The sequence below is a fragment of the Canis lupus genome, chromosome 8, assembly GCF_011100685.1.
Source record: "Canis lupus familiaris isolate Mischka breed German Shepherd chromosome 8, alternate assembly UU_Cfam_GSD_1.0, whole genome shotgun sequence".
Classification (NCBI taxonomy): Eukaryota; Metazoa; Chordata; class Mammalia; order Carnivora; family Canidae; genus Canis; species Canis lupus.
Window position 1 is genome coordinate 62,243,990 of NC_049229.1, and position 17,225 is coordinate 62,261,214.

A 17,225-nucleotide genomic window follows, 5' to 3' on the forward strand; every position below is an offset into this window, starting at 1 on the left:
TTGCATAACAATTGACAATTTAATGAATGCATGCTTTGAAAAGTACTATTTTAATAGGAATACTTCCCAAACACTTAAGAGAATAAAATGACAAAGGATGACTAAGTCATCATACTTTATAAAACAGTTGTCTACCTGATTTCCACCAAAGTTGTTCCCCTCTACCCTATCACCACCAAAAAGTAGCTGTGTCTTTAAATTACCTAGTGCAATTTCCAGCACCCTCTAGTGGCAAATTACCCAAGAGAAATAGAAATGTCTCATTTAATAAGTAGTGTTTCTGAAAACTCTGCAGTAAAAATTCAAAATAAAAATAAAAAAGGCTGTCCCATCAGGGATGATTTTTCAGAGTCTGGGATGATGAGTAAAGAACTATCAGAGTCACCATTTGGAGGCTGGCACTTATGATTGCAAAAAGTAACCAAAGATAGGTTTCTCTACTGGATAAATAAGTATTTCCATGGAACAGCCTGCAAGATTTGCTATTGATTAATGACAAAAAAAAAAAAAAAAAAAAAAAAAAATCCACATGACAAGGAAAAAGTGACCTAATAAAAGCACCGGGGACTGAGGCAGACACAAATGGTTGTTGCTTATGAGACACTCCTGGTGGCAAGGCATTTTGAATTTCTATCTTCTGCCAGTACTCATTCCAAGGTTTCATAAGCCCAGGAATAATTCTATATTAAATGAAGACCCTATCCTTATTAAATTTGCAAGTCTGTATGTAATATATATATATCTCACTTCTGTCTCCCCAGCACCCAAATCAGTACTTGCATCTTGATAAATACATTTGAATGAATCAATCCCCAAAGCAATGGGAATGAACTGAAAGTTTCATACAGAGAAGTATCATGTCCAATTTTGCACTTAAGAAGGATCACTCTGGCTGTAAATGTGGAGAATGGACCAGGAAGAACCAGCTGAAACCTGGAAGATCTTTGGTGGTTGTACTTCCCTCTTGCTGGACATATTTTAGGCTTTACAAGAAAATATTTGTTAAGAAATGACATTCACTTACATATCAAGCTAATCTGAGGCCTCGGTCATGCACTATATCAGCTCTTTTAGAATCTAGGCTTCTTTCCCTTTCAGTTACATTAACAGCTGAAGTTTATACAGCATTTATTATGTGTCAGGCAATCTAAATGTTTTATTACTCATTTTCTGTATATTTTAGCATAAGATTGTCAACCTAAAGCAGAAAAAGGGTGTTCAGAGAGGTGCTTGGGTGGCTCAGTCTGTTAAGTAATCAATTCCTGATTTTGGCTCAGGTCATGATGTCAGGGTTGTGAGATCCAGTCCTACATGGGGCTCCACACTGGGCATGGAGCCTGCTTAAGATTCTCTCTCTCCCTCTGCCTCTCACCCTCACCCCCCATCCCACCCTGCTCACACACACCCATGTTCTTTCTAAAAAAATAAAAATATAACTTCAGTTGAAATTACTCTAAGATATGCTAACAAGTAACTATATGAAAAAACTAATCATCCTTATGAAGAAGTCCTAAGTAATTTTGTTTTTCTAATTCTGGGTACAGCTTTATAGCAGTTTCCTGTTCCATAAATACCATGGCTAGTGGTTATTAGCAATTGGCAACTCATATCCATTATTTCATTAATCCTATAACCACCATGTGAGATAGGTATTATTGACTTATGCCAATAGGGATTTAGGTTCTAGGAGTTCAGGTGATTTACTCGAGGAACAGAAGTAGCTGGTAACGATAACATCAAGATTCAAACCTGAATCTTCTATGTCATCCTGGATACCCACGTAATTCACAATCATGAATGCACCAAAACTGGAAGAGGAAATCAACTCAGCTGCACCCTTTACGGTTACATGGCAAAATTATTTTTGGCATAATTACAAAAGATTTCCAAAGTACAGGATCCTGTATGATGAATAAAGAAAATTCAAAGAGAATACTAAAGTCTTTTAGCTAAGAGCATCATGCTCCAATTAGCATCAGAAATACTAATGCACACAGTGGATACACTTAAAAACTCTCTTCACTTATACTGCGACACACGTCTCAGAGAAAGCAAATGGTTAAACGTTAAGCAGCAGAAAAGGACAGAAATTAAAACAGAATCAGTATTCTCACAATCCAAAATTTCATCACAAAATACAATACAGTTGACTCTTGAACATGGGTTTGAACTACACGGGTCCACTTATAAATGAAATTTTTAAAAAGATTTATTTATTTAATTTATTCGAGAGAGAGAGAGAGAGAGGCAGACACAGGCAGAGGGAGAAGCAGGCTCCATGCCAGGAGCCCAACACAGGACTCGATCCTGGGACTCCAGGATCGCGCCCTGGGCCAAAGGCAGGTGCTAAACCACTGAGCCACCTAGGAATCCCCTGAATTTTTTTTAAATACAGCACAATACTGTAAATGTATTTTCTCTTCCTTATGATTTTTTTAACACTTTCTTTTCTCTAGCTTACCTTTTTTTTTTTTAAAGATTTATTTATTTATTCATGAGGGACACACAGAGAGAGGCAGAGACATAGGCAGAGGGAGAAGCAGGCTCCCTGTGGGGAGTCCAAGGCAGGACTCGATCCCAGGACCCGGGATCATGACCTGAGCCAAAGGCAGACGCTCAACCACTGAACCACCCAGGGGTCCTACTAGCTTACCTTATTTGTTAAACTCACAGTACATAATACATGTAACACACAAAGTTCGTGTTAATCGATCATTTACGTTATGGGTAAAGCTTCCAGTCAACAGGAAGGTATTAGTAGTTAAGTTTCAGGGGGGCAGGGAGTCAAAAGTTATACATGGGTTTTTAACTATGTGGAGGGTTGGCACCCCTAACTCCCACATGTTCAAGGGTCATCTAAAAGATGAACCAATGCTATTTCCTGCTTGAAAGTATCACTCTCAAGAGTAATGTTAGAGACAAGAGCATGAGTTATATACTTCCTAAACTATTACTATACTTCATGCTGTTGTGAGCTACGGAGATTGGGCGGGAAAACAGAGTTGGACAAATATGTAGGGATGATCCCAGGAGCTTACAATCAAGAAGAGAAAGCAGGTATGAAGGAAAATTCAGAGAACCACTCAGTGCTCTATTCTCTGCAAAGGACTTTCAATGTCCCCTTCAGAGATGAATCAATCTGAGCAGAATTTAGGCAGGCAGAAGAGAAGAGGAGCACCAGGGTTATGGGATCAAGATAAAGCAGAGCATCAGAATACGGGAAAGTATGTGTGTAACTGTAGGAGAGTAAAGAAAAGGTAAGCAGACTAGAAAGTAGGTAGAACATTGGGGTAACTGGACAGAAAAGACAGTAGAAAACAAAGCTAAGCTAAAAGCAAGGCAAGAATCTGGATTTGAATTAATTAACTGGAAAAAAAAGGCACTATAAGTTCTGAAATAGAAGAATAGCACAATAATGTTGAATTTTAATGAGGATGCATGCCATTTATAACTGAATATATGTAAAATGCATAAAATGGAAGAGAGAACTTGTAGAAAGGCAGAATGGTTAAGAAAACCCTAATAACAATCCATATGCAAGGTAATCATGAGTGATGGCCCTAGGAACAGAAAAGATCAACCCAAGGGTCATTTTGAAGGAAAAATTAGAGGATTTTTGTGAGAAACAAGAAATAAAAAGATAGAGAAAAAATTAAAAATTATTTCCAAGTTCCTATCTTAGGAAAGTGATCAAAATATCAAAGAGAGACCAACAGAAACAAGATAGCTGAAAAGAGAACTAAATCAACAGTCTGAATAAAAGAGATTTTTACTTATTTTTAAAGATTTAACTTATTTGAAAGACAGAGACAGAACTCACAAGTGGGGGGAGGAACAGAGGAAGAGGGATAATGCAGACTCTACACAGAGCATGGAGCCCAGTGCAAGGCTTGATCCCATGACCCTGAAATCATGACCCTGAGCTGAAATCAAGAGCCCAACGCTCAACAGACTGAGCCACCCAGGCACCCCAAAAGAAAGATTTTTAAATAAATAATATATGCATTTAGGTTTGAGATCAAAAAGCAAATCTTTGATATTGTAATATTCTGCAAAGTCTTCAAGATACTGGATGAATAGCATTTTATATAATTCAAAATACATAAAAATTAATTCATCAGAAGAATTTTCAGTTTCATTTCCAAAGAAAACCTGGCATGACACATGAAGACATCTGATGAGGTTTTTCTATTATTCTAAGTAGTGCTGGAAAAAAATTATCTTAAAAAGGTAATGAAACTGAAAGATTAGTGGTGAAATTTTTGAATAAAAATTGAGATTTTATTATATTCATAAGAAAAGTTTCCACCTACTCCATTTAGTCATCAAAAATGTGATTTTAAATACAAAAATACCTGCAATGACATCTTAGTTATCCCATGTTCTCATAAGAGCAAGCACACTGTCAGCTGACAAAGAGAAGAAGCAGTATCTACAGCTAACAATAGACCAATAATACAATAGTGAAAAAGCATGAAATGAAAATGCAAGGTAAAACTTTACTGATAAACTCTTTCCTCACCTTTGCAGTTGTCTTCAGGACCCATGATCACACCACTCAAAAAGTTGAGGTAGATAACAAGACAAAGTATTAATTGTGTTGAAAGAAAATATATACCAGGTTTGATTTTATAAACTTGATATTAAAAAAATCTCACATTTGAAACTTGCCTATAGTTTTCCTTCCTAATATTCTCTTTGTGGTTTTTAGATTCAAAGATATACCAGCCTCATACAATGAACTGGAAAAAAAGAATCGCACTTTTTCCATTCTCTGAAACAGTTTGTGGAAGATTAGAATTATCTATGTCTTGAATGTTTGGCAGAACTCATTCTTAAAACTATATCAAGTGTGGTCCTGGACGGAAGATTTTTACTTGCCAATTTTTAAAACAGTTATAGGATATTAAGGTTTTCTATTCTTTTTCTCAATAGGTTTGGAAATTTACACACTTCAAAATTTATTTGAGCATGCTAAAGTTTGAGCATGTTAAAGTTTGAGGAATACTACTTCAGAGTACTAACTCCTATCACCCCCAACTGTATGCTTTGTCCAGTGATTTGGTTTTCTTTATTTAACCTCACAATTTCACCATGATAACTATGGTTGGTTGTTTAGATTTTCTTTACCCACCAGTCCTTTTTGCTTCTCAGAAACTCTCCTGAGACTGCTTTCCTTCTCCCTACATCAAGATCTGTTAGAAATTCTTCTAGTGAGGATGTGTTAGTGGAAAACACACTCAGCTTTTATATATCTGAAAATGTCTATTTTGCTCACACATCTGAAAAACAGTTTTGTTGGGTATGCAATTCTAAATTGACAGTTATTTTCTCTGGGCATTCTGCAGGCATTCTTCTACTCTTCCACGGCTTTCATGGTTGCTGCTGAAAAGGTATCTGTTTGATCACTATTCTTCCTTCATAAAGAAGTCTTTTTGCTCTGGCTGCTTTTAGGGTATCTCTCTGTCTCTGGTGCTCATCCCTTTCTCTATGATGTAAGAATCATGTAAGAATTTCCACATACTTGTCTGCTTGGAAATTGTCCTGTTTCTTCAATCTGTGAATTCATATTTTCAGTCAATCTTAGTAAATTCTCAGCTACTATTCCTCCTCTATTAGCTCCCTCTGGGATTCTGATTAGATAAATTTGTATCTTTTCTCTGTCTTCTATGTCTTCATCTCTCTTTTATAAATGCCATCTCATTTTTCTCCATTTTATATTCTGCACATTTTCCTCGAATTCAACTCTCAATTTGCCAATTCTCTTTAGCTATACCTACTAGTAACCATCTCTTTACCTACTAGTAACCATCTACTGAATTTAGGATTTGAATCATTTTTCACTTCCAGAAGTACGACTGATTCTCTTTCAAATATGTCCAGTCATTTCATAGCATGTCTTTTTTTCCTTAATATTACCATCAAAAAAAAATATTACCATCAAAGTCCTGTTTAATTTTAAAACCATATAAAACATATATATCATATTTCATACCTAATAATTCCAATGGTCTCTGCAGGTCTAATTTTGCTATTTGTTGTTTCTACTTCTTTCACTCATGATGACTTGCTTCTTGGATGCTTGTGATCATTGACAATTAAGATCATGTCTGTAAAACTTCCTTCAGTACTTCTTGATGGTCCAGGTAATAGTTTATTCTTTCAAAAAGGATTTACATTTGCCTTTCCTAGACACCTGGGAATAGTACCAACTTGGTCTTACTGTAAACTAAATTCTTACCTATGTTTTGTCTTTGGGATCATACAAATGTGTACAAATTCAAGATGCAAACCTGCACAATGCCTGGCTTATGTTGTGAATGCTTGGGGAAAGTTTTTTTTATTCCCTTCACCTAGAGCCAATGCTGAGACAGAAGAATCTCGTGTCTCCCTTTGGATGCTGGATTTTTTTCTTATTTATTCTTTTGCTAAGCAGTAGCCTCCTCTACCTTTCGGGAGCCTTAGCTGATTATCTCTCATCCCACGTATGAAAATGAGAAATCCAAATAACTAACTCACAGTTTACTGGTAGATTTCCCCAGAATAAACTCTGCCTTCAGGGAGCTTATTTATTCTCTAGATTCCTGCTCCTATTTTCTTTTTGGATTCCAAGGATTTTCCTTATTCTTACTAGCCGACCTGTACCATCAAGTAGACTTTCTTTAGAGGCATTTTATCCAGCACTTTAGGGGTTTAAAAATGAGGGGGATTTTCCAGGATGTGCAAGCTGTCATCTTATCCGAAAGAGAACATACACTGCCTTCCTATTTCTACTTATGTATTTGGAATATACTGCCAAATATAAAATTGACAGATCAAGGAACAGAATTAGTTTCATGGCTTCTGTTACATACTATAAAATTCAGTGATGAAAATTAATTAATATTACATTTTAACAGTAGCTTGAGAAGATTTGTAGGTTCCATGTCTATTTTGCTTCAGAGAAGTTATCTAGTAATATTAAACAAAAGTTTTTCAGTTTTGGTTGTATCTGGAATAAAACATGATCTTAGTCTGATTTTTATAAGTTATTTTCTAAAAGAACAGCTGCAAGTGTTGATAAGGACGTGGAGATACTGAAACCCTCACATACTGCTAGTGGGAATATAAAATGGTGTGGCTACTTTAGAAAACAGTCTAGTAGTTCCCAAGAAATTAAACACAGAATTAACATCTGAAATAGCAATTCATTGCTAAGTCTATAGCCAAAAGAAATGAAAACTTATGTTCACACAAAAACTCATACACAAATGCTCAGAGTAGCATTGTTCATAATAGCCAAAAGGGAGAGACAACCCAGCAACTCATGAATGAATAAACGAAATGTGGTATATATATATATCCATACAGTAGGATATGATTAAGCCATAAAAAGGGAAGAAGCTACAATATGGGTGAATCTAAAAAAACGTTCTGCTAAGTGAGAGAAGTCAGACACAAAAGACCACAAATTACATGATTCAATTACATGAAATGTCTAGAATAGGCAAATATAAAGATACAGAAAGTAGTTTGGTTAGTGGTTGTTTAAGGTTGGGAGGATGGTGATCTTGAGAGGTAATAGATAAAGGGTTCATAATTTGTTTTTGAGGTAAGGAAAATGTTCTAAAATTGATTTGCTGATGGTTGTACAACTCTAAATATACTAAAAACCAATGTACACTTTATTTTTTTAAGATTTTATTTATTTATTTGAGAGAGAGAAAGAAAGCAAGCATGCACTCATAAGTTGGGGAAAGGGCAGAGGGAGAGGGAGAAACAGGCTCCCCACTGAGCAGGGAGCCCAATCTGGAACTCGATCCCAGGACCCTGGGATCATCACCTGAGCCAAAGGCAGATGCTTAACCAGCTGAGCCACCCAGGAGCCCCTAATTTGTAGACCTTAAATGGATGAACAATAAGGCATGTGGTTACATTGCAATAAGGCTATTAAAATAAAAACCATGCATATAAAACAAATTCTGTGGGTTTAACATAAATTGACCTGGAAAAACCTTTGACAAAATAGCACAAGCATTATTTCTAAGGAAATCTCATCATCGTACAATTGTGACCCTTTTTCTCCTTTGAGTCGATACTGACTTTGGAAGAGTAAACAAACATAAGGATAAAACACATTATTTTGGTATTTTGAAAGCAGGATTTCTTAGGGATATAGTAGGGGGAGGACAGTTTGCTTTAAAAATACATCTTTACAAATGACCTGAAGGAGAGAATGCACAGTAAAATCTCCCAAGATGACAATCAGACGATACTCTTCCTGACAATAAGACACTTAGTTGGTGAAAATAAGTCATGGGGTTTATTTGCTGGCAGCTGCAGAAGCTGGCTCCACAGAATCTGCTAAACTACTCAGGAAAATTAGGAAGAGCTCATACAGCAAGGCCCACGACACAAAGGCCACCCAGATGCCTCAATTTCTTATTATTTTCTTAATAACATTTTCTTTTCCCTAGCTTTAGTATAAGAATACAGTATATAATAATACAACATGAAAAATATGTGTTAATCAACTGTTTATGTTATCAGTAAGGCTTCCAGTCAAAGTAGGCTGTTAGTAGTTAAGTTTTGGAGGAATCAAAAGTTACCTACAGATTTCCAACAGTGCAGGGTGTTGATGCCCATAACCCTGTGCATTGTTCAAGGGTCAAGTGTATAGGCAGACATGGATTCATACCATTTTTTTTTACAGAAATGGTACAGGGTAATGGCTCTCTTCTGTAGCCTTTTTTAAGCTTATGACAGAATGCAGAACTTTCAAAAATGTTAAATACAGATCATTTCATTCCAATTGTATAGATTACAGAACATAAAGATCTTTGTTCCATTTAACCAATCTCATATTGTTATGTTTCCAAAGGTTCTTGGGTATTTCATCATGAAACATGATGACCATTGGATATGAATAAAGTGGAGTGAGGACTGAATGAGTTAATCAGTATAAAGTATTTCACAGAGTACTTGGCAAGTAACAAGCTCACTATATATGTTTATGATTTTAATATTGCGTCCTATGTAAAGATCGAGCTAATTTACATTCCCAACAGCAGGGTAAAAGAAATTGGTTTTCCTACATCCTTGCCAATTCTTCCAAATTTTTTCTTTTGTATTTCTTCTATGAATCATTTGTTCGTGTTCTTTGACAGTTCTCCTATTGGATCTCTTATGCTTTTAAATTTTTAACTGATTTCCGTATTGAGGATTATCAGTCCTTTGTCATAAGAATAACTTTAGCTTAAAAGAAAATGTTTTAAGACTTACCTCCAGTTCCTAGAACCTTCAGGAGCTCAAAATTTTCAATCCCCACCTTCTCTGCATGTCCTGTTAAATTAGCTAAAAAAAGAAAGAGAAAAAAATAATTAAGGGGATCAGCAACAGGAGGGCGCCCAAGGGGGCTTCTGAAATACCAGCAATGTTTTATCACTTGACTTGTGTGGTTAAGCAAAGGTTCACTTTATAAATATTTGTTAAACAAAAAGCTATGTTTTGTGCAATTTTCCGTATGTTATATATTACAGGAAAACTTTTTTTAGAATTTAGTAGCTACATATCATTTGTACCTAAGGTTAACATAAAAATAAGGTGTTAATAGACTCACTACTGATCAAGATAATATGAAATAAACACAAATTCCAACATGCAGCTAGATACGCAGAATAAAGAAAACTAGACATATTTACGCAATGTATTCATTTATTTAACATATTTATTGAGTGTCTACTAAATATCATCCCCAGCATCTAGCTAGGTTCTAATTCCATCTCTTTTTTTTAAAAGATTTATTTTGTTTATTTTAGAAAGCGGGGTGGGGGGCCTGGGTGGCTCAGTCAATTAGGCATCTGCCTCCAGCTCAGTCATGATCCCAGGGTCCTGGGATCCAGCCCCACATCAGGCTCCCTGCTCAGCAGAGAGACTGCTTCTCCCTCTCCCTCTGCCCCTTCCTCAGCTCATACTCTCTCTCTCTCGCCTTCATCTACTTTCTCTCTAAAATAAATAAATAAAAATCTTAAAAAAAAGGGGGGGGGGGAGAGAAAGATAGAACATGAGCAGAAGGAGAGGCAGAGGGAGAGGATCCCAAGCAGACTCTGCACAGAGCGCAGAGCCCCATGCAGGGTTCAATTTCACCACCCTGAGATCATGACCTGAGCCAAAATCAGGATTTGGATGCTTAACTGACTGAGCCACCCAGGTGCCCCTTTACTCCCATTTCTGCCAATAAACACCTGCACACCATATAGCCTGCATTAGTCATCTGACTACCCTGTGTCTCAGTTCCCTTGTCTCTGAAATGAAAGCACTGGTCTCAATAAAGTATAAGATCTCTGCCAGCTCTAAAATTTGTTTAAAAAGTGTAAACTCTTTAAAGGCATATTCTGTCCTAAACAAACAAAATTAGAATATCTTATAAACCATAAGTAATTACATATTACTTCTGAACTATATTCCATTGATTCTGATCCTATCCTACAAGATGTTAATAGATGTTATATCTGGAGGAAAACATGCTAAACTTGAAATGGTTGGCTTAAACAAAGTTAATCAGGTTTCTTTACTGCTGAACTTCACAGATTCCACACCATGAAAATCTGCATGTGAATCTTCAAAACCGAGATACTATACTTGTCAAGTTTATTGGATCACAAAATTATTTTTTATGGTAATACCTATTAAGTCAACCAGCATTCTGTAGATGTAGTTAAGGCAGGCTTAGCTCAAATCCTAGTTCTACCACTTAAAAGCCATCCGACCTTAAATTAATTACTTAACTTCTGTGTCTCAGGTCCCTTCTCATGTGAAATGAGGATAATAAAAATACCTGCCCACAAAGCATACTGATGTCTGTAATTTGCTTTGAAAAGCATTGAAAAAATAAGATGGATTAATGGATGAATATAGGTATGGATAGACAGATATGTGATAAAGCCAACAGATAAAATGTTAATTACAGAATCTAGATAGTGAGTGTAAGGGTGTTCGGCATGTAATTCTTCCAAATTCTCTGTATATTTGAAAATATAGCATAATAAAACGGCAGAAAATAAAATACCTACCTCACAGGGTTGTGATGAGGACTCAGTGAGTTAAATTTATACAGAGCTTGCTATATGCCTTAACTAAGTGTTACTATAAGTGTCTGTAAGTAAATAATGCTCTGGGAACACAACTTGAGAAAATCAGACCCAAATAGGAACTTCTAGAATTAAAAGTTTCAGGGAGGTAAGTGATTTCAGTGTCCTTTCATTTTTTTAAAGCATTTTATTTATTTATTCATAGAGACACAGAGAGAGAGAGGCAGAGACAGAGGCAGAGGGAGAAGCAGGCTCCATGCAGGGAGCCTGATGTGGGACTCGATCCTGGGTCTCTGGGATCACCCCTGGGCTGGAGGCGGCGCTAAACCCTCTGAGCCACCAAGGCTGCCCTCAGTGGCCTTCCAAAGTTTAACTAAATCCGTAGTTAAAATTTTTTTAAATGTGGTCAAATTCACATAATATAAATTTCCCACCTTAGCCACTTTTAAGTGTACAATACAGTGGTGTTAATTATACGTTCTATGTTTCAAAAAAAAATTATACGTTCTATGTTTGCAATAGATCTCTGAACTTTTCTAATGTTCCAAAAAAAAACTATACTCCCTGAATTTTATTAACAATTTAATGTAACTGCTGAGATGGCTGGATTTGGGCCTACCATTTTATTATTTGTTTTTAACTTTTTTTAAGTTTTATTTATTTAAAGTAATCTCCATACCCAACATGGGGCTTGAACTCATGGCCCCAAGATCAAGTTACATGCTCTTCCAACCAAGGCAGCCAGGGGCCCCTTAACTTGTCTTTTCTATTGTTTGTTCCCATGTTCCATATTTTCTGACTTAAAACAACAACAACAAAACACTGAAATGCTTTTTAGAATTTCATTTCAATTTTCACAGTGGTATTTTAGCTCTACTTCTTTGCATTACTAGTATAGTTGTTGCCCTAAGGATTACAGTATACTTCTTTAATTACTTACAGTCCTCTTATAATTACTACTGTACCATTTCCCTACAAATATAGAAACTTTGCAATCATTCTTTCTGGAATACTGATACATATATTATATGGAGTTAATACCTTCTATACATGCTATATATGAACAACTTATATAATACGATTTATAAAGAAAGAAGACAGAGACTTTCTCATTTCTATAGATATTTCTCAATTTTGATGATCTTTCTTATCTCTTCCAAGAATCCAAAATTTCATCCGGTGTAAGTTTTCCTCGCCTGAAAGAACTTCTTTTGACATCTATGGTAGTGCAGAATTCTCTGGAGTTTTCTTTTATCTGAAAAAGTCTTTCTTGCCTTATGTTTTTTCATTGAGCTATATTCTATAAAACTCACCCTTTTAAAGGGTATCTGTCCAAGGTTTTTAGTCTATTTACAGATTGTGTCACTGTCACCACTAACAAATTCTGGAATCCTCTTCATTTCTGAAGGATATTGTCCTTTGACAAAGAATTCCAGGATAAGGTTTTTCTTTTCTTCCAGCACTTTAACCATGCTCTTCCACTCTCTTTTAGCCTCCATGGTTTCCGAGGGGAAGTCAGTCATTAAATGGATCATTGCTCCTCTATTTGAAATGTATCATTTTTCTAGTGTTGCTTTCAACATTTATCTTTGGCTTTCCAAAATTTTGCCATGATGTGTCTTGACATGTACTTCTTTGGGTTCAGTCAGCCTGGTATTCACTGAGTATCTTATAAGTTTCTGTTTTTCAACAAATTTGGGGAATTTCTGCTTTAACTTTTCAAAAATGTTTTTCTATCCCATTCTCTCTAACCTCTGAGGTTCCATTTACGTGCATGTTGTATTATTTAAATCAACCAAAAAGGTCCTTGAGACTCATTTTTTGTCCCAATATGTTTTCTTTCTGTTCTTCAAATTAATTTCTATTGCTCCATCTTCAAGTTCATGTACTTTTCCTTCTGTACCTCTATTCAACTGTTAAATCCATCTACTGAATTTTTATTTCAAATGTAGTATCTTTTAATTTTAGAACTTCCATTTGGTTCTCTTCCATTGTTTCTATTTATCTGATAGGATTTCTTGTTTTATTAGTCACTGAGAGCATGACATTTTATTTCACTGAGGATATTCTAACAGTTGCTTTTAAAATATTGTCTGCTACTGCAAATATTTCATTCATCTCAGGATAGGACTCAGCTGATTTCTTCCTCTTCAGAAAATTTCCATTTTCTTGATTCTCCATATATGGGGTTAATTATGGACTGTAGAAATGTTAATGTGAAGACTAAAGATTGTTATTTTTTCCTCCAGTGAGTTCTTTTGTTTAGCTGGCAAATATCTTGGGTTGGCTTGAACTATAAACTCTTTCTTAGGAGGCAGCTCCAGCTCAGTTTAGATTTTTTGTCTTCAGCTGGGCTGTTTTGAGTCCACTGTACTCATACATGGCTCAGAGATTAGGAAGAGATGTATGCTCACAAAATGTGAGGACTCTTCCTCCCCTGGCTCTTCTTCTTCTGGGATTTCTCTACTATCTTCAGAGAAGCAGGGTTCTCTGGTTTCAGTTTTCTAGTCTCCCCGGCCAGAGAGACTATTGTTTTTCCACCAGTCTCCAGAGTACAGACTGTACTTAGCCTGAAGCTAAAATCAGTGAAAAGGCAAAGTTACTTCTTATAGCTCCCTTCCTTCCCTCCTCCAACTGTGTACTCCCCAGTGGAATCTATCTGCTTCTGTTCACTCTCAAGAGCCTTAAATAGTTGCTTTTTAACATTAAATCCAGGTTTTACAGTTGTTTTCTACAAAGGAATTCTCTAGTAGGGGGTCTTTTTTCTGAAATTACAAGAAACAAAAGTCTTCATATTGTAGACAGGATGAAGGGGAGCAGAATATGCCACCCCCAAATGTGCCACTTTGGCATGCTGATTCTTTTGAATTAAAGTTACTTAAGAAACAGCCAGAGAAAGAAAAGAAAAACAGACCTCCTCTTCTTGCCCCCCATCCCCACCTGCCCAGGAAAGCAGGAAATAAATCTCTCATTTGAAACGTACCTTCCCTGTACCAGGAGGATAAAAGGCATCCTTATTACCAGAAATAAGAGATTTGGGGCCCAGAAAGCTATGTAAACAAACTTTGTTACTTCCTCACTAATTTTCTACCCCAAACCCAAACCCTTCTATCTTGTCAATTTTCACAAAACTACCTGCTTTGGTGACTTCTTTGAGTCTCTTATTTCTATAGGCTCCTGTACATACAAAATTAAATGTTTTTTCTCCCGTTAATTCGTGTTGTCAATTTAACTATTAGGCCAGCCAAAGAACCTAGAAGAAGGGAAAGGTTCTTCTCCCCTGCAATTACAAAGTTTTTACTTTACTACTCTAGTAAGTTAACTTCAAAAAGTAAAATAAAATTAAAAAGGTGATTTAAACTCATTTTAGGGTTCTTGAACTTAATATATTTTACATTACATATTTTACATTACATCTGATAGGCAAAGTAAGTAATCAGACATCCTGTATCAAGATTTAGGCATGGGGAGAATTTATTAGTTATAAAGATCTTTTTCATCATGTTAACAACAAAACACATAAAAACAAATGGTAGGGCAGCCCTGGTGGCTCAGCGGTTAAGTGCCGCCTTCAGTCCAGGGGTTGATCCTAGAGACCGGGGATCGAGTCCCACATCGGGCTCCCTACATGCAGCCTGCTTCTCCCTCTGCCTGTGTCTCTGCCCCTCTCTCTGTGTCTCTCATGAATGGATAAATAAAATCTTTTTAAAAAATGGTAAAGAGAATATTATTTAGAATCCTAAGCACTGACAAACACATATTTGAGCATGTGAGTCTAGGTGTCTAAATGGTTCTCATTTCTATGCTATTACTTGTCATTATAATTAGAAGTCTTTGAACATGAAAGTCTAAAAATAAACTATATTTCTCTTAAATTGTTAACCTCAGATCAAGAGCTCAAACTTCCCAGGAACACCATCAACATTTATTAGAACAAGACCTAAAATATTTACACATCGTATTTCACCTTGGAGGTGAAGTAAACATCAGTCAATTACAGAAATCTGCATTTCTGAGTCATTACATGCCTTAGTGAAGTCCCAGATGCACACTGATCAGATGGTGAGGAGCTACTCACGCCTGGGGCCAGACTGTGCCAGAAGGAAGCCTTTACAAGTGAGAAACAGAACTGTCCATTGTTTTCCTCCATATGTGAAAATAAATGGCACTTTATTGTGGTTGCAGGAGCTCCTTCTCCTGTGCCAGGCATACCTCTGCCCACCTCCTGTCTAGTCCTCTCCAGAGGTAAGAGAAGCTACTACTCTAATCACTCAAGAATCTAAAATCCTAACAGGGCACAATTAGCAGTATATGGGGTCACTGTGTTCAAATAACGGTCTCTACACAAGGTCTGTTTTACTGCCTCAAACTCTTGGCCTAGCCTGACCCACTAGGGCCCAATGGCTATTCTCTTGCACCTCTCCTTCACTATACAGCAGTTCCTCGTTATCCACAGCTTCACCTTCTGCAGGTTCAGTGACCTGCGCTCTTAGTGACCTGCAGTTCGCCATGGGTCAGGGGCAGATGATCCTTCTGCTAATGCATTCTCAGAAGGCCAGCTGTGGCCTCACACTCTGTCCCAATGCCTACATCACTCACCTCACCTCGGCTCATCACGAAAGCATTTTATTATCTCACCATCATCACAAGAAAGGTGGATTCAGTACCATAAGACAGTCTGAGAGAGAGATCATATTCACACCACTTTTATTATAGTATATTGTAACTGTCCTGATTATTAGTTATTGTTAATCTCTTACTGTGCTTAATTCATAAATTAAATTTTATCATAGGAATGCATGCAGAGGAAAATGCATGGTACAGAGGAGGTTTGGTACTATGCACGGTTTTGGGTATCTGCTGGGGGTCTTGGAACATCTCTCTCATGGATAAGGCGGGGGAGGTACTGTATACTGTAGTCGACAAAGCAGATTCAGAGGTTCTTTGGGACTTGGTGTTCACTGACTAGTTTGTTCTCCCCCTCCCCCCCCATTTTCTAATTCACACACATCTAACATACTGGTCCCAATATGGTGACTAGATGAGGCTGGGAGGGAAGGAATCCAGACTTAGGCCTTAAGCCTGAACCACTTGCACCAAGGCATCTCTAAGGAGTTGCCTTAGAGTGATGAGCTGGAAGTTTGCACAGCCTTTACCAATGCGGCACTCTGAGTCCCACTGGCTGCTCCTCACAGACAACTCAGCTCCCTCATGACTCTCCAGGGCTAAGAGTGTACTGGCTGGGCACTTTGGGCATTTCTGAATTTCTGGCTGTAAAACTTGGCACCAACACCTTACCCTCAGCTCCTAATTCCCAACTAAAAGGATTACCTCCTTTCCACAGAAACAAGTCTTGTGAAGACTCTTTACAAATATATAAAATAACAAAGGGTATCAACAAACATAGACTGGACCTATTTATATTTAGTTGGTTCATAATAGTATTGCCAAGTCAGTTGTTTTTATCTGGCAGCTATTTTGATGCCTACACCTCATGAGTTGTTAAATATTAGTAAGCACGGGCTAAAAGAAAGTATTTTTAAGCTTTTCAAAGTCTATATTAGGCCTCTCTCTACAGTTCATCAGCTTAGACAGCATTTATAGTTTTTACATTAATGCATTATTCAGTTTATTCATTTGTGTGAACAGTTGTAATGCTTTCATAAAGTAGTTTTCACCATTTTTTTTAATTAAAATATCAGAAACTACCCCATTGAAAATCCTTCACTTCTTCATTAGTGTTATTATCCTTTAATGTGTACCTCCTGGTTAGGAAATCACTTTTAAAACTGATTTTCACAAGTTCTTTAATAAGAAGTCAATGGATCTTTTAAAACTGCCAAAACTCAAATGAATTTCAATGTTTAACAGATTCTCTTTAGATATCAGTCTGAATTATTAATAGCTCTTAAAAGAAAAATCTTGTCTTACACAATGAATATAATGTACTTGGTTTCTTTTTTTTTTAAGACTTTATTTATTTATTCATGAGAGACACAGAGAGAGAGGGGCAGAGACACAGGCAGAGGAAGAAGCAGGCTCCATGTAGGGAGCCCAACATGGGACTCATCCTGGGTCTCCAGGATCACACCCTGGGCTGAAGGCGGTGCTAAACCGCTGAGCCACCCCGGCTGCCCTGTACTTGGTTTCTGACAC

General features: G+C 36.8%; 1 protein-coding gene across 2 annotated transcripts in view; it reads right to left on the bottom strand.

Annotated features, from left to right (window-relative positions):
- The window catches only part of RPS6KA5 (ribosomal protein S6 kinase A5), a 170,355-nt gene that overhangs the window by 108,798 nt on the left and 44,332 nt on the right, over window positions 1–17,225 (bottom strand). The window contains exon 2 of one of the 2 annotated variants that reach the window (XM_038545556.1): window positions 9,262–9,333. The exons of the other annotated variant lie outside the window; for it this stretch is intronic. Coding sequence (XP_038401484.1) covers window positions 9,262–9,333 — 72 coding nt within the window. The remainder of the gene's footprint in view (window positions 1–9,261; window positions 9,334–17,225) is intronic. 2 annotated transcript variants of the gene reach the window in all.